This window comes from Papaver somniferum, chromosome 9 (genome assembly GCF_003573695.1).
Source record: "Papaver somniferum cultivar HN1 chromosome 9, ASM357369v1, whole genome shotgun sequence".
In the NCBI taxonomy this organism is placed as follows: domain Eukaryota; kingdom Viridiplantae; phylum Streptophyta; class Magnoliopsida; order Ranunculales; family Papaveraceae; genus Papaver; species Papaver somniferum.
The window spans coordinates 183,325,371-183,349,385 of NC_039366.1; the positions used below are offsets into that span (position 1 = coordinate 183,325,371).

General features: G+C 36.2%; 2 protein-coding genes across 3 annotated transcripts; both read left to right on the top strand.

Annotated features, from left to right (window-relative positions):
- The first annotated feature begins 3,264 nt into the window (after positions 1-3,264).
- Positions 3,265-6,674, top strand: LOC113308215 (UV radiation resistance-associated gene protein-like). 2 transcript variants are annotated; one of them, XM_026556694.1, is made up of 6 exons: positions 3,265-3,660; positions 3,750-3,956; positions 4,686-4,866; positions 5,536-5,684; positions 5,883-6,110; positions 6,244-6,674. In XM_026556694.1, exons 1-6 carry the CDS (start codon positions 3,493-3,495, stop codon positions 6,343-6,345), a joined length of 1,035 nt encoding a protein of 344 aa, XP_026412479.1. In that variant the 5' UTR covers positions 3,265-3,492; the 3' UTR covers positions 6,346-6,674. The 2 variants fall into 2 exon arrangements, with proteins under 2 accessions (XP_026412479.1, XP_026412480.1); XM_026556695.1 differs by having other exon boundaries at positions 5,587-5,684.
- Positions 6,675-17,087: 10,413 nt separating this feature from the next.
- On the top strand, positions 17,088-18,246 carry LOC113308081 (calmodulin-binding protein 25-like). Its single transcript, XM_026556550.1, has one exon. The coding sequence runs from the start codon at positions 17,324-17,326 to the stop codon at positions 18,062-18,064; it is 741 nt and encodes a 246-aa protein (XP_026412335.1). The 5' UTR covers positions 17,088-17,323; the 3' UTR covers positions 18,065-18,246.
- The last annotated feature ends 5,769 nt before the right edge of the window (positions 18,247-24,015 follow it).

The following is a 24,015-nucleotide window of genomic DNA, read 5'->3' on the forward strand; positions in this document are numbered from 1 at the left end:
CTAACATTTGAGAAGCTAACAGTTGACAAAACAAGAGAGCCTAGGCATACAACTAGAGTGGGAAGAGAACCAGTTTGCTCACAGTCACTAGTGAGCACTAGTTTCTCCCCACTGCTCAATCAATCCAATGCTTCAAAGGCTTTAGCCTAACATTCACACATCTAAGAATGACATGAACAACATGAGAACATTACAAGACAGAACAGAACATACACATTAAACAGGACAGGAACAGTAAGAACAGAACAGAATATGTTTTGAACAATAACAAAACTAAAACAGAACACACATGATAACAATGCTAACAGAATGGATGGAGAAACAGTGAACATACATAAATTCAGAACAAAAATTAACAGAACACAGTTCTGGACGCTGGCTATTCCAGCATATTCTCTCACACACACCCTCCAGTTCTATTTATACCCAAAACATCAAATTAGGGTTATCACCCATTTTCCCAAAATCCCAAAATAAAACAGTACAATTAGGTTTACTGTTTTTCTAATGTCATGGGTCTAATTGAGCCCATTTCCCTACTCTAATCCTCTCCTGGTACGGTCCCAACATGAATTAGGGTTTCTAGAGAAACCCCCAAATTACAGAGAAATTAGGGTTAGTGATACTCACCCAAATCGAGGAAATTTCTTCCATGTAGTCTCGACCCATGCTTCCTCTGACCTTCCTGCTCTTCTCGGCTGCTTCAATTTCTGTCTCTAACCTCACCTATTTCATCAACTTCTAAACTAGGGTTGTCGGGTTGAGAAGTTGATGTAATAGATGGCTAGAGAAGAAGGGGACGTGATGGTGGTATCTGGTACGGTCGGGGAAGAAGTGATGGTGGTGGAGAAGGCGAGGTAGTGACAGTTTGCAGAGACAGGGCATGGAGGTGGTGGTGGTTCTGCAACTGATTTTGGGAGAAGGGGAAGAAGCTCGACTGTTTTGGGAGAAAGGAAGTGTTTGTTTGGGTATAGGGTATCGGGTTCTACGGTGTGAAGCGGGGACATCAAGTGGTGATGTTTTGTGAGATGGGCCGTGGGATGTGAAAATGATGGATTGATCGGATGGCTCCAAGTGAAGAGACTGGTAGCGACCGTCGGATGCCTTGATATAACGAAGTTAACGGCGAAGATCGAGGTTAGGTGCTGTAGTGTTTAGCGGAAGTATCGATATTTGATGAACATGCATAGGAGCGACCGTAGGATTCAAATGCAATCTAATCTGAAGGCTTGGAATTTAAGCACTATGGTGTTTGACAAGAACCTCGGATTTTGATCCACTCTACTGAAGAGACCATTGGATTTCGATGTAATCCCATCTAACGGCTGAGAATGGAGGCGGGTATGGATATAGAAAATGGGTTTGGGTAAGGGTTTTGGGCCTTGGGTATGCCAAGCCCATATCTTCTTTAAGCACAATTCTTCCTGTTTGATCCCACTTCTAGCATTTTGGTCTTGTGCGCACCATTCTTCGCGGCTTCCTTGCGTAATTTCTTCCGGCTTTTCACCACTCTTCAGCTCTTTTCCGCTCCGCAAGTCATCCAGACTTTATTTATTACCTAAAAATGCAAGATTAAGTAAGAAAAATATTTATTCTTGAAAACAATGAAAATACAGAATATGGGATAAAATGTAGAATTACTGCACAAAAGATGAGTTAAATGCCAACAAAAAGGGATAAATATATACAATATTTGGCTCTCATCACCTGTTTGAGTCCTTAGTTAGAGAAGAGAACATGATCCATGGGGGTTTTTTACATGATAAACTAAGGATAACATGCGCTAGATAATATATCCAATCATAGTGTTGATATTTAAACTTAGGTTTTCGGTAGAAATCTCAAGACATGATAATCATACAGATCACCGGTACATCATTGATCACCATTAGTTAAGAGAAAATAGATCAAATATGAAGTGCTTATAATATATAAACCAATGCGGCTAATGATCCATATACCTTGAGGATGGTTCATGTTTACCGAACTTGATTTTTGTTTAAACTCTTAAGTATACAGGTTAAGAGGAACGAATAAAGTCGATGACCTCTGTATATGTTAAATTGTAAGGAGAATATTTTGAGTTCAAGCTAGTACTTCATAATTCTCAAAATATAAATTCAAACGATGGATGTTTAAAAAAGAGATGTTAAATTATACCGAGGTTCACGAACTGATTTGGTCAATACATGGATTTACTGAATATACTTATGAATAAATCTAATTAACCCGCGTACACGAACTGGTCGATTTCGAGACACTAATGGATACTTTTAGTATCACTGGTACATAAACTGATTTGTGTAGTTCGCGAACTGGTTTAATTTTAATAGTTCTATGTAGACTTTTGTAATTCAAGTACATGAACTGATTTGTAAATCTTAAAAGTTCATGAACTCCGAGATGACAAATTTGTTCACAAACTATTTTTGCCAATTCACTAACTGATTTTTTCTTTAAGAGTAATTCAACTCCAAATATTGCGTGATTGTTCACAAGTCTAATATAGGCTATTTTTGTGGGCTAACTTTGTCCAAGGTTTAAAAACAACAATTGTGTTTGTGCACATTCTTCTTTGTATTACAAGGCTTTCTTGAGCGTTGTTAAGACTATCTGGTGATGAACTCTCTATCTTGCTCGCTAGGGAATCTATCACATATGCCTAAGCGGTATATTTGCCATTTATGTTTGCCGCTTTACCATACCCATAATGAGTGCAAAAGTGACAAATCACTTAATATACCATGTAACCATCAGGGGTTAGCCCGGTTGGCCAGGAGTCTGACTCTCAAGTAGGAGGTCAGGGGATCGAGTCTCCATTCACGAGTTTGGAGATCTCACGAAATACTTAAGTGCTTAATGTATCTTCTTTTCCTAATAAAAAAACCCTACTCGTATTAAAAAAAAACTTGATATACCATGTATATGGGAATGGGCGTAAGCAGGGTTTTGATTAAGCTTCTTCTATTTATGCTAAGTGCTCAATGTATCTTCTTTTCCTATTAAATTTTTTTTGATATACCACATATATGTGATATGTGAATGGAGCGCAAGCAGGGTTGTGATTAAGCTTCATCTGATTATCATGCGCTAACACTCACATAGGAGTTGCAAACTGGCATTGACGGTTTTTCTGACAGAAAAGTTAGTCCAGAGGGGGAGGAGGTGCTATTCATAACGAACACAGTGGTACAGGGGTTAATCTAAAAAAAACCCTAAATATATGAACTTTGAGAAACTATAAAACGGTAAAACCAAAGCATCCGCGTTTTCAAAACGATCCGAAACAAATCTTTTCATTCTAATCACATCAATACCCCTCTGCTGGAAGTTGGGACCTGCCATTCTTCTTCCCTATTCCTCTGCAAAAGTATTCATTTTCTTAAAGAAAATTTCGATTCCGATGATCAAGAAACCCTAAATATTTATGATTCAGAGAGACGATGAGGTCTTTGATTGATTACCTTACATTGCTGAAGTTTAAATTGATCAATGGAATCAGAAAAGAAAGTATTAGTATCTTCAAATGGAGACGTCAAAGTAATAGAATGGGGAGATTTCGAACAAGAACTAGCTAGATTATGGAGTCTTTCTTCTGCTTTAAAAAAATCTAAAGAAAAGAAGGATTTGCTTCAGCAAAAGCTTGAATCACTCATTCAGGTAGGTACTAATTGTTTCAATAGTTTAATTAATAGATCCAAATTAGGGTTTTGTCTTTATGTTGATTATTCGCTGGTTATGGTGATCAGGTTAGGGCTGAACAATTAAATAGGTCGAATGAGTTAGAAGTGATGAAACAAAAATTAGAGGCAAAAAGATTGGTGATGGGAAATTCATTAACTAGGTCAAATGTTATAGCTGAGGATGTGAGAAGTCAAAAAGAGCATCTTATTGTTTCAATTAAATCATTACTGGTTGCTGGGAGAGGTCTTTCTGTATCTAGCAATCAGTTGCAGGTATTTAGCTTCAACTTTTCTATCTTTTCAGATGGTTTTTTTTTCATGGGGATGATACAGTCTTTGCAATTATACTGAATTCAGCAAGAGTTTCCTAAGGCTGTCAAGTAATACTGAAAAAGAAAGCCTAAAATGATGGACATTTTTATTCAATATTCATGTCATAACTGTCATTTATAACGGTTCGCTGTATCTGTTAATATCTGTTGAAGCTTTGGTTAGGAATTTGCGCCTTGAACACCATTCCATTATAGAGGTGAAAGGTTGGTGAAATTTTGTATTTCTAAAAGTGGTGAGATTTTTGCAACCCTTATATTTTGAAGGTCATGCAAAAAATTAATACGAACACTTGCTCCGTAACAAATTAAAGTATCTTATAGGAATAGAATTATATCCCCCGGAAACGAAGCAGAGTCATTATAGATAAATGATATCTGTGAGATTAGGATTTTGGACTCTAGGATTCTCTGGTAATATTTTGTTTTCCAATTTGGGTAAATAGCACAACTAACTAGCTCTAATGTTGTACGCATGCATTGTTTTTCCTAAAGTAGAGAGGTCTTTGACGGTATAAGTTCATCATATTTTATGTGATGATTAGTCTTTCTTAGGATAAAACCTAACATTTTTGTCAGAAGTTTTTAGTTTTAAGAAATAGATTAGGCATTCATTCAGTCAAGATAGTTTTAATGTATTTCGGTAAGCTCACTCATAGTGTTTTAACTGCAGGAAGCATATAGATTACTGTCTGGAGAGAGGGGTCATGTCCGTTTAAAAAAACTGCAGAAGATGCTGCAGATGAGACAACAATATATGGTTGCACAAGTTTCATTTCTATATCCAATAAAAGCCTCAGCTGCATTGACCAACGGGGAAAAGCTCGATTCATCTTCTACGAGTAGTCAAATAGGTAATATACCACTAGTACCTATTAGTAGTCAAATAGGAAATGACATGAAAGTGCTTTCCTCTATGAATAACTGAGGTATCTTTCGCTGTAATATTTGAACAAATAATAGAAAAAAGTGTCTTTTTGACTGTAGCACTTTTTTTTTTGGTCATGTCCTTAAATATCTTTCAAATCTTGAAGTCTGGTTATTAAAACGGAGAAACACATCTTTTCTCTCCACTCATCATTTTGACCTTTATAGTTCTTTCGTCATACAAAACCAAGACCTAGTGTCTGAATCGATAACCTAATAAGCGTATTTTAGCTTTCAACGTTTTGGACTTGCGGATTATAAATTGTTCAACAGGTAGTTATCATTTTATCCTGGTTATTCCATGCAAATAGTAGAATTGTATGTCCTGGAGATTATGTATCTGGGCTCTCCAGTGAACACCATAAACGTGCTAAACTTATCTAGCCAAAAGGTAAAAGTTGGCTAATCTTTATGTATACGTATATATCATCTTCGAAGCTGGTCATAAGATTATATCAAACTGGTGTTAAAACTTCTTGTTACTAGCAAAGTTGTACATGGTTGAGTAGAAATCTTTCCACCATTTAAGTACGTTTGTAAATGCTATGTTACCTCTCTACTGGTCATGGCTATTAAAAAGTAATAAATTTTTGCAGGGAATCCTGTTGGCTCTAAATCTTTTAAGCCACGGACTTTGACCATTTCAGGTCTGGCAGTGAGTGGACTATCTTTAAAGAAGACGAGCTTTTTCGTCGATAAGAAGGAAGTTCAGAAGTCTGCTACTGCACTAGGATATGTTGCACATGTAAGCTAATTACATATCATCTCAAATTATCATATAATGTTATAAATTATATCTGGTTGATATTATATCAAAATTTTTTTGTTCAACTGACATCAGAATCTATCTTTATGTTGACAATCTTTTCATTTCATTTTCATTCATTGGAGTGGCTGTGCATTTTACGTTGTCCTCTTACCCATTCTTGCTTGATTTCTCTAGGTTGTTTCGCTTATAGCTTCTTATTTAGAGGTTCCTCTGCGATACCCTTTGCGTCTTGGAGGTTCACATTCATACATTCATGATTACGCCCCTTCAGTTGAGCTGTTGACATCTACTTCAACGTCAGGCTCTGCCTTACTTTCTAATTCAAAACCTACCGAGTTTCCTCTTTTTCTAGAAGGACAAGACACCACCAGAGCAGCTTATGCCATATTCTTGTTGAATAAGGTGTGTTTTTCTTTCTTTGTATTTTTATTTACTTTTAGATATACAGTATTGGAATCCACTCTGCTGGTTCCCGGATCCATTCTAGTAGATCCCTAGCTCTTGCTATGGGTTAACCATTTTTTCTTCTCTTCAGGATTTAGAGCAGATATTAAATTTTATAGGCGTCGAGAGTTTGGGACCACGACATATCCTGGCCAATTTAATGGAGCTTTTGCGGACAATACAATCTCAGTAATATGCGAGATAAGTGAGTTATTTCTGATCCCCAATTAAAGATTCTTGACCGCAACTAGTAAATGCTGCTGGATTATTCATCAACTATTCCACTCTAAAGCCTCATCTGGTAGTACTGCTGTTATATGCTGTCTATCTTGGCATTGCGTGGCAAGAAAGATTTTCGTTTCCAAACGGGCATTTGATCAGGTGGTTAATGTAAACATAGAAGATGGGCACCCTGGCTTTTTTCTTACTAGGGTTCGTTCTTGTAAACAAAATCTTCATGTTGCAGATATAAAAATGAATAATGTAGTTTACACGATTTGAAGTGCACGGTTTGAATCATCACCTCGTATATTAGATGTCCATATGGATCACGGTAGGTAGCATGTTATTGATTCTTAGCGATGTATAAATACCACCATTTCTTATAGCATCTTTCTTATACAACATAAATTCATCTCCATTAGTTGTTTAAGAACTTGAACCAGAATGGAGTGTCACTATAGTATGTCACCGTCAAACTGAATGGCCCAAGTTCAGTTGGGCCATCATATGAAACTGTCTACCTTAACACTCGTGTTCTGACTCCTGGTATGGGTTAGTACCCAAAATCAATTTGGATACCACCCGGTTATATCAATCCAGGGCGGTTAGATAAGAGATGGCCAGTGCTAGAGAGTAGAGATAGCCAGTGTTAGAGAAAAGATCAAGTTACTCCTTGTATTCAAGATTACTTAATTATCCTGTTTTGAAAGTGAAAAACTCCACCAACTGCCAAATATGCCTGCTCTCAGGCCTGGGGTACAAAGCAGTCATATTCCTTTTTCTAAAGTAATAAACTCCACCAATTGCCAAATATGCCTGCTCTCAGACCTGGGGTACAAAGCAGTCATGTTTGGGCATTGTGGGATGCTCTACACGTCAAGTATTTCAGTTGGTTTTTCTTCTTTTTAAAGTTCGGTTCCAAAGGAGCTGGCTCGTTCGGGGACTCTTTGACGGTTTTTTAGTCACACAAGGTTGACAAAAGGAGCTGGCTCATCTGTTTTCCCGCTCTCTATCTCCATTTCAATTTCCGGTGTGCTCTTTTTCGGTGTCTCTAAAACCAGACAAACATGCACGTGCAATTGCAATATACATAGTCCACAATGGCAGATTATTACCTTTATTTTTTCTTTGTTACCCAAGTTCGCTCCTCATTTCAGACTTATTAGTTTGGAAATCACTAAAGCCGTACTGCGGCCTGCTAATTGCTGGTTCCCTCGTGCAGTTAAGAGTTTTTGATTGTCGCCTTTACTTTTTACTTGTAAATAATTGCACGTGAATACACATCCAGTGCCACAACCCCTTTATTTTCATATCATTTCCGGTTTGCACGTTCATGACTTTTCCTTTAAGCTGCTCGATCACTAGAGTTATCAGCTTATCATGATTCAAGATCATTCACCCTATACTCTGTTTTCTCCCTTTCTCTTTTTCTTTCCCTTTCTCTCGATCCCATTATATACTTTCTATAGGGGGTTTCACTTTTTCATTAGTGTGTTCCCCATCGTAGGGTTACTTTTGTTTACGTAAATCACAAGATAAGAAGATATCCTCTCCATCTTCATCCCCCTTTTTTTTTAGAATCATTTACACACAGATTTAAGATTTCCACTTTCACTTTTTTATCTTAACAGTTCTATCTCCCCCTTTTGAAATTTCCTTGTCTAATTCTTTCTTAATTAGAGAAAAATACAAGTTGGGTGAAAGTATTTTGACACGTCACGGGTGCATATTCGCAAATCCAACAACTTTGGGCTGTGACGCAGGATAAGAAAGAAAGACTGTAGAGGCGAAGAAGAAAATAGAGAGGGGTTGGCTGTTGAGGAGATGAAACAAGAAACCAAAATAGGGTGGTAGAGGGACTGGGATGGAGATGAGATAATAAAACACACTTGTCAATTTGTCATGCTGTCTCTTGTGTATTTTTGGTTGCCGTCTTTTTGGTGTGCAGCGCCAATAAATGTAATGTACCCAACTTATTATTATTCATGTTCCGTACTGGTGTCTGATAGAAACTACACTGCCAATGTGCTCTGTTTTCTTTCCGTTTGATTTTTATGGGCAACCCATCGAAAATGAATTCATTCTTCGGATTACTTATTGCTTTGAAGTTTAATAGCTCATTTGCATGATTTATATGGGCTGATACCAGCTCTATTAGGGGTGATACTAGTCCATCGATCTAATGATCAGGATCACCAGGATTTTTTTTGTCCTATATGAACCGGTATCAGCACATATAATTCATGCTCCTTTCAATCTACATTTCAATAGTTTATTATTTGGATGTACACAAAAAGTAGAAGTCAAAAAGAAAAAGAAAAAAGACTCTTAGCAACAAAAAAGCTAACCTTTTGTAAGTAAAATATCTTTATTTCTGACTTCTGAAATGACTTATGCTTCTAAAGAAGCAAAAACAGTTAAGCTTCTGGTATCCAATCGTGTTATTAAACGTTTGGACTTGGAGATTCTTCTTGTTACGTTACTGTCTTTGAAGTTTAAACGTTTATTGTGTTAAAAGTTTGAATTGAACTTGGAGAGTACTGTACTATAGTCAATGGAACAGCAAGCGGAGATGACCAGAAACAGGATTTTGGTATGTGCAATGACAAGTCTCCTTCCGTGTTGTTGTTTAAAATCCGTCATCAACAGTGAGGGGGAGCATTTATTGAGTATGAATCCGTAAGTCAAATCAGGGGAACACTGGAACGTAGAGGAATGGCTCCATCGAGTGTTCAATGGCCCAATGGGTATGATTACGCACTACATATGTCATGCTGGCGTCGCCTCAATCGGGTTGCCAGCGAGGGGCAACTTTTGCTTTGTTTACTTTATAATATCACTTTATCTCCCCCACAACTATTTTACTTGCACTTTTTACTATAGAAGAATGAAAAGGACCTCAATCTATCACTCAGTAATATGACTCCGACGCCTTTTTCATCTTCTATAGACCTTAGTCGTCGCTATATTAGAAAGAAAATCTCCGTTGATTGATTCTAATCTTTTCTACAACTAACATATTTTACCCTAAGCTGTCTGAAAATTTGTCATGGCCTTTTTCAGCATTCCTTGTAGTGTTTGCGTAAGATATTTGGGGTTAGTAATTCATGTCCTCCAAACCTAAGTAAATTTAGGTAGGTTAATAAGGAGGGACGCATGTGACAGTCGAGAAATGATCAGATAAGTTTGTGGGCCTTGATATCGCGAAGGTTGACGAGATTCAAAAGAACTGAGTGGGCCCACTCTCGACAATGATCGGTATGACGAAGATGCTAATGCGTTGATCCGACTTAGTTGACCACAAAATCTATTCTAATTTTCTCTCTCAAACTATTTTATGTGTGATGTTGACTATCAACTCTGACCTAGTTTAATTTAATCTGGTATTAGTGTTTCACTTGCCCTAGCTCTTGTATTGTGTTTCATATGTAAATAAATGTTATGTCAAGTATATCACTCTTTAGTTTTTTTCTTTTTCCACTCAAGATCATAATTTAATCCGCAACATGTAAATTCACAAAAATCATCAAGACGGGATGGTTTGGAGTTTGGAAAAGAATGGAGAATTTTTTGTTAAATTTGCATATAGGGAATTATATGATGATAAATAAAGATTTAAGGTAGCTGATGAAAGAATACAAAAGATTTAGAGATAACAAGAAAGTTCCTATTTCTTCCAAGAATTCAACAGTTTCTTTGGAAATGTCTGACAAATACTTTAAAATTTAGAATTTCTATTGTTTTTGGACATACAAACAATTCTTGTCATATGGGATGTTCATCTGTTGAAGATGATACTCACTTTATTATGCAATATAACTTTGCAAGAGCAATCGGCTGGCAATTGTTAGAAGAATCGTTGGCAATTGTTATTTTTCGTGGATACATCAACTGCTCCTATATAATTATTCTTATTTTGGTTTTATGAATGTATAACTGAAATAGAACTTTCTACGGGTCTTGGAAAATCTCACAGCTAATTGTTAAGCCCGACGAATGAACAAATCAAAATCCTTACTATGGTAAAACTAACTGAGCGGCGTATCATTAGTCGCCAGCGACAAAAGTTCTGGATTTATAGGAGGAAGAGAAAGAAAAGTGTTTGGATATTCTGTGACAATTGAATGAAGAGTCGGATGTGGCTTGAAGACGCTGTGTTAGAGCATTGTTAGGTTGAACGCACAAGTTTTGATATCTCAAGCTATATCTTGATTTCTAGTTGAACAAACTATATATATCTTGATTTCTAGTCTACGGAGTCAAGTCTTGGACTAGGTTTAAAATTTGGTAGTTAAGTATCATGCATCACCCTCGAAGACTGAAGATCGACGAAGACATTTGGAGAACTTCATCAACAAGGTATGTGAAGACTGAACTATTTTATTTTACTCACTATCTTACCATTCTATCTATTTGAGACTATGTCGTATGACTTCTAGTAGACTTATTGCAAAGAAGAAATTTCGAGTCAAGCTGGTCTTGTCAAACATCTCGAAATATGATTCAAGCATTGGATGTTTAAAGGTCCTTAATAATATTAGTACGAAACAATTTATTTTTTAAGAATTAATTTGTGGATCAATTGAAAATTTCCCAAGCAATGATTTTATCATTTGGGGATGTTTCAAACATCAAAAGAGAAAAATTCAGAACTTTTGATATTTCAGGCTAGGTTGTCGAACCATATCGCAATTCATAGATATATGAGTTTCTGAAATACAGGAAGGTTGGCGAACCAGTTCGCAAACCGTAAGTTCAGAACGGGACAATTCACGAACTGTGATGATCTGAAATTTTATATTGGTTTTAAAGGCTAACACTTGGCGAACCCGATTCACGAACCATGTCCATCTGAATTCTCGAGCCGAGAAGGGTTGGCAAACCCGGTTCACGAACCGTTGCACCCTGACTCGTGACCTATGCCTTACAGTTCACGAACCGTTTCACCAATGGTCCTAGTAAAATTTTAGCAGATGCTTAAAGACTTATTTTTTTCAAATATGTTTACCATTGCTACGACACTCATAAACATCTCTAAGACATCATTGATCCCTAAAACACTTGTGTATGTGCCTCATGATTAAATTCTTAAGTGTTTAAATGAACATCAAATTGCTTGTAGTTCATAAGGCATATTTGTCAAAAAACGGTCATTATACACGGTTCTGTAACCCGGCCACTGTGTGTATTCTTCTATGTGATTTCATGACTAATTCTCACGTGCGTACTTGAAACCCTAATTAGAGTTTCATCAAAACAGAGAAAGTGTTTGCTTGAATCTCAAGTTATCCTAGCTTGAATTCAAAGCAACCCTTAGTCTTGAACATCTATAAATAGAGATGCTCTTTCAACTGGGAAATTCGATCCCTGACACTTCTGTGTCCTAGTTAATAGCTAGAGTCGTCCTCTACTGACCTAGGTTTCCTTTAAGAAACATAATTAGGTCTACGACTAAAAGACTTTGCTTTGGGGATTCATGAAGCCAGGTCTGACTATCTTTTATTTTCATAGTTCGTGTATCCTGATCTTGCTTATTTTATCAAGGTTTTTCGTAGTCTCTTTTAGGCAAGATATATAGAAAACGCAAAGTTCTCTTCATCTCAAACTTTGTGATTCCTCGAGATAGATATCTGAAAACTTTTGTTAATTGATTAGTTCAAGTTTATTCTTCAGAGGTGGTCAAAGATCCAAGATTCTCAACCAACTGAGTGTAATGTTCCAGATTGTGAAGTTTGCTAGCTTTGTCTATTGCAAACATATTTCCAAGCCTTGATATTTGATCTAAAGGGAAATAAAATAGGCTTATCTGTTAGAGGAAGATTGGTATCAAAAGTCTTCACTTAGGTTGAAGCAACTCTTAGGCTGTAAAGTACGTCAGCTAAGGAAATAAATTGTGTAGATCCTCACGAGGTTCAAGGGACGTAAGGAGCGCGACTGTAACTGAATCACTTAGAGGATGGATTCCGTCTCAACTACATTCCAGTCCAAGTCTGATAGTATGCTAGTGTCTGTAGCGGCATAATACAGTTTGATGTTCAAATTTGGACGGGGTCTCAAGGTTTTTCTTCTATTCCGGTTTCCTCATTAACAAATTCTTGTGTGTGTGTCTTCTTTTTACTTTTCCGCATTTTTGATAGTTAAAAGTACTACACAGGTTCATATTCCTATCAAAAACAAAAAACTTGGTTATGTACATGGTACCTTTCACGTTGAAACACTATGTTGCAATTAATTTTGGCGATAATATCTAGATCTAACCAAAACAAGTTGATAATATTGTGTATCTGATAATATCAAAAGAATTTTTTTAAATAGTATGGACGTGGCGAGGTTGACACTACCACGAGAAGCTGATATATGATTATTTTGTTCCTGGATATGTGTATTCTAGTGAAGATTTTAAGTGTCGATTCCGCATGTGAGCATTATTCCCGAGCTTTGCCAGGTACAAATTCTATTTCTATCAGTATGATGAACGAAATATACGAAAAATTAGTCTCGAACAAAAAATCAGTTCAGCCTTACAAATATTATGTTACGGGATACCAACTGGGTCCATTGATAAGTATATATGTATGGGGAAAACAATTGCATTCATATATCTCTTAATGTTTTATGAAACAGTAGTCAACCATTTTATTCCATATTGGCGACGACACCTACTCAGATACATTTTGATAGAATTCTTAAGGGAAACACAAAAATGATTTTTCAGGGTATTTTATGCTTTGGTTGTAGCAGGGAAGTCGTGTAGAATTGACCTGGTCAGTATTATAAGTATTATAACGGTCATTACCCAAAAATAATAGTACTTTTAGAAGCTTCACCTACTTATGATTGTTGGATTTGACATGTTTTTCTGGACTTCCGGGTCCACAAAATGACATAAATGCATTGCATAAATCACCAATGTTTGAATATCAAAAGCAAGAGCCACTTCTAATTGTAATTTCCCCAAATCAGCGGTTATATACACTCACATGTATTATCTGGCGGAAGATATCTATCCACTGGACAACTTCAGTCCAAGCCTACTGTCAAAATGGTCAGGATCCCAATTAAAAGAATAAGAACTATTTTAACACGTAACGAATGTCGTTGAGGAATGATGTTGAACGAGTATTTGGAATTTCGAAAATACAGTTCGCCATTGTTTGTGAGCCATGTCGATTTTATGATCTTCAAGAAACTAACACAATTATACTCACTAGCATAATTAGCATAATATTGTAATCTAGGAAACCCAATGTGATATCACCTGGACTAGTTATCCAAAATAAAATTTTGAAAGACGATGTTGAAGTGTTTGGTGGCCGTCTTGCAAGAAAGTATAGACTTTCTACTAACATAAGATAAAATCAGGGTCTCCAACATCATTTAGTAGCGGATCTGGTTGTGCATTTTTTAGCTAAAAGGAGCCAAAGGTGCCGCTCAATGCGCGACCAATTGAAGTTTACTATGATTTTTAGTATTTCAAATGTTGTTTTGTTTTTGCTTTAACCATTCTAATTAGTTTATTTAATTCGATAGAAGATTTAATAAAACTAAAGACCGTTTAGATTCAGGTCTAAATTAAAACAAACTACTATCGAAATTTTGCATAACTTACAAATTTACGTACTTAAACAAACTATTACATTAAGTTCAAACTAACTTAAAACAAACTATTACATTAAGTTCAAACTAACTTAAAACCAACTATTACATTTAATTGAACCTAAATACAACGAGTCCAAATTTACGCACCGCTCAAAAATTGGGATGCATATTACAACCCTTCTTATTGGCTAAAATCACACATCAATGGTTTTTATTTTTCATTTTTTTTAATATTATATTAAAAATAGAGTAATTTTATCATTCTTCTACTTTTCTCAACAAATCTTTTTTTCCTCTCAACAAAATCACCATCCATGTTAAAAGCATTTTCAATCAAGAATCATGGTTTTTCCATAAACTATTATTGTTCATCAAAATAACAAACCGTTTAATCGATTCTTAAGGCATTATGTTTGTTTAAAACAAAATTGAAGTCGTGAAGTTTACTGATTGTCACCAAAGATGTCAAAAATCGTTAACAAACAGAATAACATTTGATGGTGGATAAAAGAAATAGAGGAAACGTTTTATTAAATGGTGCCACAATCAAGAACCCGACGTTATAAATTATGGATCTTCGATGATTTTTGGTACTGATGTTTCTTTCATCCGCATATCAAACTACGATTGTACTTTGATGATCATTGAATACCCAAGCGGTTAAATTTCTTGTAAATTAAGAAATGCCATAGATATAAAGTCTTTATTTCCAAAAGTAAAAAGAAAACCCAACATATCTTTAAAAAAGAAATCCGAAACAACTCAGAGTAGATTTTTCTTTTGGATGTATACCAATTTTTTCTGATAATTATTTTGAAAACAAAACGAGAATCAATTATTTATTTATTTTGAAAAACCGTTTTCCTGTATAGCGTGAAAACTTTAAATGAAAAGTATGAGAAAGTACAACCAAACTGGTTTCGGACCAACCAATTCCTCTAATAGGGGGGGGGGGGGAGAAAGGTGCACCCCGATTTTAGAGAGGTATATAAATTTGGACTCATATACAACAAACTACTACATTTAATTTAAATTAATTTAAAATAGCTATATAACATTTAAAAAGCAACTACTTTGAAATAAAAACATTCAATCAATGTTGCAAGCATGTTCTCCAGGGGCATCTTCCTTATTATTCATTATTTCAGTACCTTATCATATTCCCTTTTCCATAACATGTCGTTGGTAATTCATTGCGCTGAAGTGTTCATGAAAGGAATTTTATTATTGTTGATGTTTATTATGCGAAACACGAATTTTCCGAAGCTGTCTTACCACAAAACCAAATTGTGTTATTTTAGCTTGTTATGTCTGACACTCGTATTCGACCATGTTACCTATGTTGATGAAGAACCATCTTAGGCTTCTTATATCGTTACCTTTGAGTTCTTTTGACCCCTGCCTTTTCATTTCTTTTCTTAAATGTTTGTAACTTTGAGATATAAATTTGAACGATTCTGGTTTTGATTTTCTTTCTCTTGGGGTGAGATTGTAAAATAGGGAATGTGGAGACCTGGATGGTACTTAATTACCCCCACGTAACAAGTATGGGTTAAATCGTATCAGCTCCCTCATAATGTTGAAACAACTTTCGTATCGAAAATCATTTTTGTGCGATCTCTGTTGTTTCTCTTTGCATTCCTCGAATTTAGGAATAATAAATAATATTTAAAGATAATAACAACATAACATATTCTTTTTAATTTCAAAAAGAAATCGAATTGTTCTTAATACATCAGTTTCACCTCTTCTTTTGCATCAATTCATTTGCATGATCGTAAATACTTATTCACCAACTTCTTTGTGGGTATAATGAAAACGGCGAGACATTCCATCTCTGTCAAGATGATTGAGGTTCCTAGTTTATTCACTGAATTTCTAAATGTTTTTCATACGAAAAGGTTGTAGCTAGCTTGTTAGTGTGCACCATTGACAACGACTGTTGTGAAATATACATAATTTCTACAAATAGATTCATCCTCGTCCACTAAACATTATGGATCATGAACTTCACCGGAAGCTTGAAGTAATCTTTCTTGCGAATTTGATACCAATTCTGCAAGAAATTTTAATGGTGATTAATTTAAATTGTATAAAACGATAAGTAATTAAAATTTAAAAAGAGCTATTGAATCTGACCGTTGAGTGAATCAAAATCTCCGCTTAGTGAAACAATATTAGTCTCACGATGAACCATTTATCGCGCAAATATTATGAGTCTCCTAGCACAAACCCTCAAATTTGAGAGTTTGCTCATCCGGTTCTCATACATTCGCTTCATGGTGAACTCAAAATTGATAAAATGACAAAAGGATGCAGAGCTCGGTTCACTTTCAATTTCAAAGGTATTAGATCCTAAACTCGGAAACGAAGGCTTTATTCGTACTCCCTCCGTTACTTTTTAATAGGTCAGTTTCTTTTTTTGAGAAAATTAAGGAAATTAAGAGAACTAATTATTAAAAGTGGTCCTCTAGACACTTGCCAATAAAAGAAGTGAAGTGAAATGGTCCCCATGACACTTTTCACACAAAAAAATAAGTGAAATGGTCCACGTAACACTTATCATCAAAAGAAGTTAAAAGAAAAGTGATCATAAAAAATTAAAGTAATATTTGACTTTTCCAATTAGAAAACTTATCTATTTTTTTGAAATATTTATTTATAGAAACGGGTCTAAAAACAAGGAAGGGAGTATTTTAAAAGTAGGAAACGATGTCCAGCCGTGATGCACACTAATACGAGTAGCAGAGGAATGGATAAAATAGGTAAGAAGAGTGAAAAAGCGACAACATACATAGTATCGGCCGGACAGGAAGGCAGAGTTTTACGCGTTGCGATGACTAACCTAAGACACGGCCTTTGACTACCCATCAAAGTTAAATAATTCCCCTCCCTCTTTCTCTCACTCCGCTTAAACCTAACCAAACCCCTCACTAAACACTACTGTAATCATCACACACTCCCTCTAGAAGAAGTTTATAAAGTAAACTACAGTGTATAGTCAAACTTGACTTAACCCTAGTTTGTTTTTTTAAAGCCGTACAGTATAAAATTACACGTGTCGCGAACAACGCGGTTTCTCCACCGCTTTATTTATAGCTCTTTGGCTTCTCCCCCTTCATTAGCAACTTCATCTTTCTTTATCCTCAAGCCTCTGTTCTTTCCCAATTTCTTCAAATTTCTAGGGTTTTTCATTTCTGTTCATTGAATTCAATCCACCTTTTATCATTTCCTCACCTGAACTATCCAATCATCTTGATCAGATTAAGATAATGGCTTAATTCATTCTCCCTCTGTTTTTTCTCATTCAATTTTCACATTCTCTTTCCAAGAAACAGAAGAATTCAGAAATGGCGTACTCAGACATGGCGGGTCTACAACCATGGTCATTCAACCCTACTTCATTAACAGATTCATGGACTTTAGATGCTGAAACAGAAGCATTAACTAAAGCTCTTCAGCAATCACTCTCCAGAGATACTAATTCTGAGACCTTAATAACCACTACTAATGATTCAAACAACAACTCATTCAATCAATTCACTCAATTCTCACCTGCAATCTCAGGTTCAGATCCAGAAACAACTTCGAAGAGAAGAAATAATCTAGCAATTTCAAATGGTAAGATCAGTAAAAGAAAATCTAGAGCAACTAAAAGATCACCGGTTACTTTTATCACCACTGATCCTACTAATTTCAGAGAACAGGTTCAACAATTTACTGGTATTCCTAATGGTAATTTTCTTCATGCTAATCTATACGCGCCGGTTATTAAACCTGAGCCTAAACGATTTGGTGCCGGTAATGGTAACAGTGACTTGTTAAATAGTTACTCTTTGCCAACTCTTGATACATCAACATTTTTGCTGAACCAACAACGTCAACGTACACAACAGCAACAGCAACAGCAACAACAAGCTTTTCAAATTGATGATGATGATGATGATTCTAATTTGATTTCTCATCTGGTAACCGGTGGGTCCCAGAATCAATCTCAGATGAGAATGATGGAAAGCAGTCTAGGTTTAGGGTTCGATTTCGACTTTCAATCTCAGAGTTTCCCTACTCTTGAATCTTTTGGAGTAATCTAGCAGTAGTACTAGTTAAGACTTGAAAAGAGTTTCAATCTCTTTGTAGTTTGTATTCTTCATCTTTTGTTGTCCTTTTAGTAGTAACTTTCCTTTTTGTAGTATGTAGTACTGGATCAGTTTCGGTCTCTCTGTTAATACAAGCTTTCATTTTTGTCAAATCAAAATTCCTAATTTTCGTCTGATGTTTTAGTAATTCTATTGGATCTAACGGTATGCCTCTAACATTGTCGAAGGGGATATGACATGGCTCTTTTGGCTGGTTTGGTGTGAAAAGTCAAAAAAATGACTGATTGCTTGTTAGATTGCTGCTAATTTTGATACTACTACAATGTGAAACAATTTTATGTTGTACTCGAAATAGGAGCCGAGTGCCGACCAATAATTAAGCACCGTCAGATGCTTTGCAGCTTAGGCATAAGCGCGTCCTTGAAGTTCCATTCTTGGTAATTTAGGCTGGGAAGGGCTAGAGATGAAAATCCATTATAAATGGAGTGTACGATAAAACCTAGAAAATCCAGTTTTGTTGTGTTGATTTTTATGAAATTTGTTGATCATTAATGTCCCCTTAATAAATTTAAAATATAATATGAAAGAGTCACTCTACTCATTGACAATTGGTTTTGAGTTGGATGTCCGTAAATTTTAATTTGATACCAAAACTAGGCCAGTGTATGAGTAGGACCAACGATCACCGCACAACCCAGGTCCATGTGTTAGACCCAACGAGGCTACACGTGAGGGGGCGTGTTGAGGATAATAGTGTCCTACACTGTTCATGTCCCCTTAATAAACTTAAAATATAATATGGAAGGACCAATCCACTTATTGTCAATTAATTTTCAGTTGGATGCTCGCAGATTTTAATCGGGTCAAATAACGATTTTCGACGTCGTAGTACTTTTAAGTACATGAAAGTGATGCATGTAGTTTGAAGATTGATGATATGAGTGGGAGTCGAAGAAGAAATTGAAGAGAAGCAATTAAAAGAAACTTATAAAGAGGTCAGGTCCATATGAAAAGATCTTCAATCAAAATTTTATCCGACTTTGAATAGGGGAACTTAGTGGTTGGTGGTGACGCCAAAGATCAATATTGCTTCTTCTCTTTTTCATTTGCCAAGGGTCCCAGGGCCCTAATCAAACTCTTGCCCACTGGATTTAGATTTACCGCTTCTCTGATTCCATGAACAAACGGGATTTTTCATACTATCAAAAAGGGTTACACTGTGGGAATATTTTCTTTTCCATTTCAACAATTGTATTTTAATGAACTCGAGAACAATGATCTGTAATATTGACTTAAGACGCCTAAAAGATTTGAGGCACTAAGAAAACAGCTTGACCGTATATCAATGTAGAAGGGGAATATTTGGCTAGCAGTGATCAGAATAGCGTGCTAATTAATATTTAACTAAGCTAATATAAGTCAACAAATACTGATATACACTGCGAAATTAGCTTAAAATACAGAAACTTTGAGGCATATCTACACATATCTATGGATGACGATGGACTAATGGCTATTTTTAATATGAAATTAGGCGACATCAAAAGCAGGTTACTTAGGCTATTCTAATTAGGGAATTGAGTATGTGGATCATATTTAATTAGTTGTATTATCAACACCATCATCCCCATGCATTGACTTTTTTTACCAATCTTCTAGATTACCTATTGCATCCGACAAGTTCACGATATGAGTTGGCTCATCCTGGTAGATAGTAACAAAAATCACTGTATCTGATTTCAATTATGTTAAAAGAATCAATAACAATGGCGAATTCTAAACTAGGGTCTCTACTCCAATTTACTAAAATCTTACACTATGTAGTATTACTCCTACTCTCTAATGTACAAAAGAAAAAACGATGCTCTTCTGCATTTTTTTCACCCCCATCCGTATCTGGCAACAAAAACAAATACCATATGTAGGATCGACATTGTCCAGCCTGGGAATGGGAGCTCAAATTGAGATACCCATCAAATTTGGGCAGTGTTTGTAGAATGCCGCGTGAAAATTGAAAGTTTTAGAGATAAGTTATATCAGAGAATGTCACCCAAGTTGCATTAAATGTGGATTTAAGATATTTATTAATAATTTTGGTAATGTTGAATGGTGAGTGTAGTGTTGGTTGGTGGGTTCCTACTGGGGATGACAGTAACTCATATGCGAACCTGACAAACTGATTGTTGGAGAAGAGTCAAATATATGGAGCTGTTTTCTGTACTTTCAAGAGCGCGTATTCTCCTCCCCCCTCTGTACCCGAAGACTGAGAAGGACACATGGATGATGAAAAGATGAATCTTCTACATCAAGTTGTGCAGCGGGTGAAAAATACTCAACATTGACTTATAGATTTTGGCTTATCCACAAATGACATGAGGCCAGCCTCTTTCCTAGAGGCAGCAGGGACGGACTCGGTCCAAGGATATATAGGTGGTCATGGGGAAAATGGGCTCAAAAAGAGGTTCACTAGAGAAAGATGTAGGGCAGATGTATGATAAAACTATATTACTTGCCTCTTTTGATAGTTGAACACTAATGTAATTCGGCCGACTGTCCTTCCATTCGCTAATAAGTTTTTCGGTTGAAGCTATTTTAGATAATATTTCGGGTACTTTATTTCTCTCCTGTTGCATATAATAACATTTTTAGGATTTTTGCCGCTGAAAAAATAACGACGATGTGTTTTAAAAAATGGAAAATTTTCCGAGTAATATTAAAATGTCTTCTCGCCACATCTTTAACAAGCAGCTTTGTATCTGTTTTAAAATTTAGGTTCTCCAACTCTAAATTGGTTGCCCAGTTAATAGCTTGCCACAAGGCAAGATCCTCGACCTGCTAGTCAGACTTAGTATTTTCTTGTTTTCTCAATGGTGAGAAAGCCAAAATCAGAAGATATATTTATATAGAATTCTTTACATGATTTTAGCTAATTGATATAAATTATTTACATGATTTCAGCTGATTGATATCAATCAAAATAAATACAAAATAAGTATGGAAATATACTTGCACAGTAGAAAGGAAACAATATCAAATCACCGAAATATTATCTTCCTGAGATTGCGTCAATCTTTGATTGTGAATATCTCTCACACTCCCCCTCGATCGAAGTGGGTGATCGATGACAGTCAACTGAGATCGCAGACTACAGAACCTATCCTTGCTCAAATTTTTGGTGAAAACATCAACAACTAGATCTTTGGAGGAGACAAAATGGACTTGAAGTAAACCTTGTTGAACTCTTTCACGAACAAAGTGATAATCGATTTCAATGTGCTTTGTTCTTCCATGAAATACTAGATTCATGGTTAAATAGGTTGCACCAAGATTGTCGCACCAAAGAACTGGTGGTTTGCAAATTGGTACACGTAACTCTTTTAAAAGAGACTCCACCCATATTAGTTCAACTGTAGCAATGGGTAGACCACGGTATTCAGCTTCCATGCTCGATCTTGAGACCGTTTTTTGTTTTCGTGAACTCCATGTGATAATGTTAGAACCCAAGAAGACACAATAACCACTTGTAGATCGTCGATCAACACGGTCACCAGCCCAATCTGCATCGGTGTATGCCGAAAAATTTATACGCAAAGTGGGAGCTGGTTTAAGAAGGATACCATATGATGTTGTGGATTGAAGATAACGAAGAATTCTCTTAACCATGAACATATGTGCTTCCGTTGGAGAGTGCATAAACTGACAAACCTTGTTGACAGCAAATCCAATTTCTAGTCGTGTAATGAGAAGGTATTGAAATCCTCCCACAAGACTTCTATAGGATGTAGGATCTCCCACTAAACTACTACCAGTAGGATTTAGATCAGTTGAGGTACTTAACGGTGTAGAGACGGGTTTGACACCTTGCATATTAGCCCGCTTAAGTAAATCTTCAATATACCGTTGCTGAGATAGAAAAATTCCCTGTGGAACATATGTCGCTTCAACGCCCAGAAAAAAAAGATAATTGACCGAGGTCTTTAAGAGCAAATTCTTTGTGAAGAACGGCCATTAGAGAATCTAGACAGGCCATTGTTGATCCTGTTAGAATGATGTCGTCCACGTAAACTAATAAATAAACGATACCATCATCTTGTCGTCTTATAAATAAAGAAGTATCGGCACATGAAATGAAGAAACCAATACGCTGTAAGAAAACACTAAGACGATTATACCACTCCCGCGGTGCTTGCTTAAGTCCATATAACGAACGATGTAGCTTGCACACATGATTTGGAAAGTTAAGATCTGTATACCCCGGGGGATGTTTTATATAAACCTCCTCCGTGAGAACGTCATTGAGAAATGCATTTTGGATATCAAGTTGTCGAATCGGCCAGTTATATGTTAAAGCAAGAGTTAAAACAACTCGAATAGTGCATGGTTTGATGGCGAGACTAAAGGTCTCACTGTAGTCCATACCCTCTTGTTGATTAAAACCCGCAACAAGTCTCGCTTTATAGCGCTCAATGGTGCCATTTGACTTTCTCTTGATCCGGAAAACCCACTTGCAACCAACTAAATTCATATTGTGTTTGAGTGGAACCAAAGTCCAAGTTCCATTTTTTTATTAAAGCGTAATATTTACCATTCATAGCCTGCCGCCAATTTGCATCAGATTTTGCCTGCGAATAACAACTTGGTTCAAGTAAGTCATCAGTTAACTTGGCATGCTTCGAAGCTATTAATACTTTTGGTTTGAAAATTTCATCCTTACTCCTTGTAATCATACCATGATCATTAACAACATGTGGAGGTTGAAAGGGTACCAAACCAGGTTGTGGGTTTGGTATTGTTGGTAGACGTGATCGAGGAGCTCTCGGAAATAATGGTAAAATTGGTTGAGATGGTGAAACTGGTGGACTGGAAGGTTGGGGTTCAGATTCTATACTAGTAAAATTAGGTTCAGGGGTGAATTAATAGGATTTGAGTGGGTAGAGTTTACTGGTAAGGGAGGGATTAGTGGGGATTTGGAATCGTTTCTGGTTATATGGACGTTACGGACCCGGGATTAGTTGAAATTGTTGGAATAACTTATTCTGAGGTATTAGAAATTAAAGTAGTAGTGTGAGAAATTAAAGAGTAAAAAAAGGAAGAGGATACCTATGAGGAAGTTTTCGGTGAAGGTAGTACACGGGTGTTTGCAAATGGAAACTCACTCTCAACAAATATAACATGCCGAGACCAATAAATACGACCTGTAGGGATATACAAACATTTATATCCTTTATGTTGAGCACTATATCCCATGAAGACACAAGGTGAAGAGCGTGACTCCATTTTAGTGGAACGATAAGGACGGAGATGAGGAAAACATAGGCATCCAAAATTTCTTAAGGATGTGTATTCAGGTGTTCTTTTGAAGAGTAACTCATATGGTGATTTGGAACCTATCGGAACTGAGGGAACTCGATTCATCAGATAACATGAAGTGAAAAAAGCATCATACCAATATGACAAAGGAACTGACGCCGTAGAGAGAAGGGTCAGACCAGTTTCAACTATGTGACGATGTCGTCTTTCAACAAGACCGTTTTGGGCAGAGGTGTGAGGGCAGGTGAAACGATGATGGGTACCATTAGCACGAAAAATAGAGGTAAATTTTCGATACTCTCCACCATTATCTAATTGAAAGACTTTTACTTTTGTGTTGAATAAGTTTTCAACATGCTTAGAGAATAATAGAAATATAGAAACAGAGTCGGATTTTGCATGCATCGGATAAAATCATGTAAATCGACTAAAAGCATCGTCAAATATAATGTAGTAACGAAAACCTTCTTTAGATAGAATTGGAGACGGACCCCAAACTTCAGATATTATTAAGTCTAAAGGTTTTTCATAAACTGTAGAGCTAGAGGGAAAATGAAGTTTATGACTTTTATTCTCTAAACATGATTGACAAAACATGAAACTAGTACTAGAAAGAGGTAAATGATGACGAGATA